This window comes from Pholis gunnellus, assembly GCF_910591455.1.
Source record: "Pholis gunnellus genome assembly, chromosome: 19".
Taxonomy (NCBI): domain Eukaryota; kingdom Metazoa; phylum Chordata; class Actinopteri; order Perciformes; family Pholidae; genus Pholis; species Pholis gunnellus.
The window spans coordinates 16,578,103-16,582,357 of NC_136546.1; the positions used below are offsets into that span (position 1 = coordinate 16,578,103).

The window sequence follows — 4,255 nt, forward strand, 5'->3', positions numbered from 1 at the left end:
GCACTGCTAAAAATCTCAACTATTTGAAGGTGGTTTGGTATTACGCATTCCTTATAAACAGAATATCTAACACACCGAATTACAATTTAAAGTTGACAAAGATGGCGAAGAAGAAGAATAGATTGACTTTGTAGTTCACTATTGGGCAACAACCACAAACAACTGTTGTTGTTTTACTTGTTCGACACGTTATATTTAGAACTTTCTGAAGAAACGCATTATGCTGTTTGATTAATATTACAGCTGTGGGTCAAAGAGATTCATTTGAGGCTGCCCTCCTTTTCAGGTCTATATGTGTGAGTGACAAAACAAGCTGAACGACAACAGAATGAAAAAGGACACCAGGTGGCAACATTAGACTGCCTTCAGTCTTCTCCGTCCTTTTTTTTTTTTTTTTTCAAAGTCAGCAAGAGAGATTTCCTTTTTGTTCCTTGGAACCCAGGTTCATTTATTTCCATCTTGTCTTATGTAATAGTCACAGTAAACCAAGCAGGAATGCTTTGCATCAAAGCTTAAACTAATACATTTAAAAAATATCCTCTTTCTGCTCAGCTAACAAATCAACAGGTTCTGTGCATTATTCATGTTTGCTGGAAGAACTCATACATGTTTTAAACTTCTGTGTTTATTGAAGAAGGCATTACAGTATTGTTACATAAACCTGAGTGGAACGTGGGAGAACAAACCAACATGTTACTCCTGTAGTGGAATAAAACAATCTTTATGCTTTAAGATAAGGACAAATCCATCCTCCCCATGTCATTAACTTCAGCTGCAGACATGATGTCGCGACTAAGCAAGGTCTGTCAGAATGATATTTGTGTTAATTACTAATTAATACTTTCTCTGGCTAAGACGTCAAAAGTTAACGTGAACAATTGATGTCCTAGTTATGCAGATCCGTCACATGTGTAAGTATGCTTAGTTTGTGATGTTAGTTTATAGATCTTATAGTACATGGACCAAACAGAAATTAAGACAGAAAAATCTGGAAACTTGTGTTTGTATAAAAAAATATAACATTTTATTTCCAGCTACAAAGTGAAACATGTAACATTTTTGTCACACTTCTCAATAAAATAGTAAAAAATACACTATCGATACATTTTGAAGCACAGAACAAATTTGGCTTTTAAATTAACTTAAACTGTACAAATATATACATAATTTACACACAAACAACAACAAAAAGGAATGAAAATAAAATTCTTCCAGTCTTTTCTTCTATTTTTGTACAAAATAGACACTTTGTTCCTAAAACCACTTGGTTTCTTCTTTCCGACCTGAATCAGTAAAAGTCAACATGTCATTTTTTTAAATTTTTTTTCTTTTCTCAGTGCCGTGGCAAAGCCCACTGTGTCGCATATCTAACCTTAAACTCAGCACGCTGCTCGCTTTCTCATCCACATACTGGGTGGAAACTCTGACCTTTCCTCTACTCCGTGAGCAGGGTGAACCGCTTAAAGGCAGAGACAAGGCCAGCATTCAGGCCTGCGCTAACAGACACACACACACACGCGCACACACACACACGAGGACACATTCAGACCTGTTTGCACAGGGGAACACTGGCCTGCTGTGGTCTGCGTGCTACATCTACAGCTGCTTAGAGTTTCCAGGTCTGGTCTGGGCCCGGAGGTTGGGGGTGTGGGCGGGGGGGAGTTATTAGACACTCAATTAGCGAGGACGTCAAGGTTTAGATAAGGTTAAAAAAAATGTATACAGTAAAAACGGACGGGTCTGTAAAAAGGGATTTCAAGGGGAATGGGCAGCAACCTGACAGTAGGTTTGTCAAAAATAGAAGTTATAGTGCAGGAATCTCTTGGAGCTGCTATGCAACCCTCTGTCTGAGTCTAAGTGGCTGATGTGTGCCAGCCATACGAAACACACAGACACTTAGATAAGTGTCTTGACTACTTTTACAAATGAGAAAATGACGAACTAAAACAATGAAAAAAAAACATGTATACTGAGCTGCAAAATGAGATGGAGTTCTGTTTTGTTTTCAAGTCATAAGCTGCGGCCGTCCATCAGGTGGCTCACGCCATGTCTCCCATCATCTTCTTGTAATACATGGACTCGAAGATGTCGTTCTCCCCGGGGCAGTTGTGGTGGCAGGCGCAGGACTTGATGAACATCATGTGCTTCTTCATGAACTGTCCGTCGGGGCATTTGAACTCCATGGGCAGGGTGGTGGTTCTGTGGGGGGTGCAGCAGCGGCCGTCCAGGCAGACGCCGCAGAACTTTGGCCTGTAGGACTTGGTGGTGGTGCAGCCAGAGATCTCAAACTTCATGGGCTTGGAGAGTCTGGGTGTACGGATGCACTTTTTACCTTTCTGTAGGAGGGAAAATGAAGAGAAAAACAACTTTATTAAGCATTCTTTGGCTGTTTCGGTGCAAATACTGTAACTGTAGAGCTCATTTCAGGCAGTGCAGATTAACAAAAAAACTCACCCTAATGCTCTGCTCCAGCTGTGACTCGCATGGTCGCACCATACACAACCGGGTCTGTTTCTCCAGGCGGCATTCGCGGTTATCATTGGTGACCCTGGTGGAGACCCCGAGGCCGCAAGTCTTTGAGCACGCGCTCCATTCAGTAGTCTGAACCAGGCAGTTCTCCCTCATCATGGAGGGATCTGGGCCATAGGTCTCCTCCTCTCTGTAGGCTGCAAACACAGGACCAAACACTGGATTAGAAACACCATCCTGATTATTATCTCATCTTTTTGTAAAGACAAACAAAAGAAGCTACAGTCGCATGTGCTTAAAAGAAAAGGAGACTAACTTACCAGCCAGAGCTGAGCCCAGGAAACTGTGTCTGTTGGGAGAATCACACTCCCACTCCTCGCAGCACTTCCCTGGCACCTTGACGCGTCTTGGCATGGGGCAGTCGGGGCTGGGCAGCCGGATGTCCATGGCGCAAAGCGGCACACAGCCCACGGCTCCATCCAGACAGGTACACTGGTATTTGCAGCTGCTCTGGAAAGTCTCTCCGCTCTTGTATATCATGCCTCCGAATACACAGGTGGCTCCGTCTCGAGCTGCGGGAGAAACGAGCATGGAAAGGTCACTATACGGTTCAAACTTTAAGGACGGCTAATGAGCGACAGCAAGGACATCACAGAGAAAAACAACAACTTTTCAAAGGCTCACCTGTGCACACTCCTATGCGTCTGTTGATGGGGGCTCCGAAGTCACAGTCGAGGCCTTTGTGCGGGTCACAGAGGTCTCTCTCAGTGCAGAGCTCCCCCATCTGTTTGGCACACACCCTGCAGCAGCCGCAGCCGTCCAGCACCAGGCTCACTCCTGGGGGGCACTGAGGGGGAGTGGAGGGGCACGAACACTGGTTGCTGCACTCCTGACCGGCAACCTGAGCACACACAGACACACGCTTGGTTAATTATCTCCACAAAGTGTATCAACGTTCCAGCACATGGAGAAAGCCAGAGCTTACACGAGTAGGTTTAACTCAAAACATTTCCCCTATTTCAAGTCTGAGCGGTATGAAGTCATTTTCTGTGTTTTTTGGACTTACCATGTATGAGAGCATGATGCACAGGAAAGGCAGCAAAATCGTTTTCTTCATTGCGGCAGACATTGTTTTCTTCCTTGTAGAAATAGATTCTAGTTTTTCCTTAAGTCTCGTTGTGAAAGTCTTCCTTTAGTCTCAGAGTTTGAGCTCGAGAAAACCGTTTCTGATCAAGTTGATCTCTTGTCTCGTTTGTCTCGTAGAGTTTCTCTGCTGCTCCGGTCACAGTCTTTCTTTCTGTCTTGGTGAAAGCTAGAGTTTAGCTTCGGTAGAGGAGCTGATCTGAGTTCTGACTGCAGAGCCCTGCTCCCTTTATACTCGCTGGCCCTCGCAGCACGTCACTGGGGGCTGAATGGAGAGCCAGCCCTGGACAAACATGGACATGCTTGGCATTCTTTCCTCGCTTCCTGACCCCCACTCCAGACATCCCACATTCCTGCTGTCTGAAGGCAAGGCTCTGCTGCTCGGCCAAACAACACCGTCTCTCTCTCTCTCTCTCTCTCTCTCTCTCTCTCTCTCTCTCTCTCTCTCTCTCAGAGCGGCTTTCATCTGGAATGGGAGGTTAAGTCTGGTTAGAGGCTTGGGACCCCACACTGGGAATTCCTAAAGACTGACTTCACAAACAGACAGCCGGGACCTATAAATATTAATTCAAAAAAGAAGAAGAACAAACTTCAGCGTAGTTCAAAAGTGAAGGCAAAATACATGAAAGAAGAACAGTTAAAA

General features: G+C 44.6%; 1 protein-coding gene across 1 annotated transcript; it reads right to left on the reverse strand.

The window, feature by feature from the left end:
• Nucleotides 1-1,007: 1,007 nt before the first annotated feature.
• On the reverse strand, nt 1,008-3,779 carry ccn2a (cellular communication network factor 2a). Its single transcript, XM_079180113.1, has 5 exons — nt 3,536-3,779; nt 3,154-3,370; nt 2,790-3,041; nt 2,455-2,666; nt 1,008-2,336 (listed from the first exon to the last, which is right to left on the reverse strand). The coding sequence occupies exons 1-5, from the start codon at nt 3,596-3,598 to the stop codon at nt 2,040-2,042; spliced, it is 1,041 nt and encodes a 346-aa protein (XP_079036239.1). The 5' UTR covers nt 3,599-3,779; the 3' UTR covers nt 1,008-2,039.
• Nucleotides 3,780-4,255: the final 476 nt, after the last annotated feature.

What these genes read in the sequence shown, in the direction of transcription:
- ccn2a (XM_079180113.1), bottom strand. Translation starts at nt 3,598, where the DNA reads ATGTCTGCCGCAATGAAGAAAACGATTTTGCTGCCTTTCCTGTGCATC. An exon ending in GCATCATGCTCTCATACATG is followed by an intron (nt 3,371 to 3,535) that starts GTAAGTCCAAAA and finishes GTGTGTGCTCAG; the next exon opens with GTTGCCGGTCAGGAGTGCAG. An exon ending in AGCTGGAGCAGAGCATTAGG is followed by an intron (nt 2,337 to 2,454) that starts GTGAGTTTTTTT and finishes TCCCTCCTACAG; the next exon opens with AAAGGTAAAAAGTGCATCCG.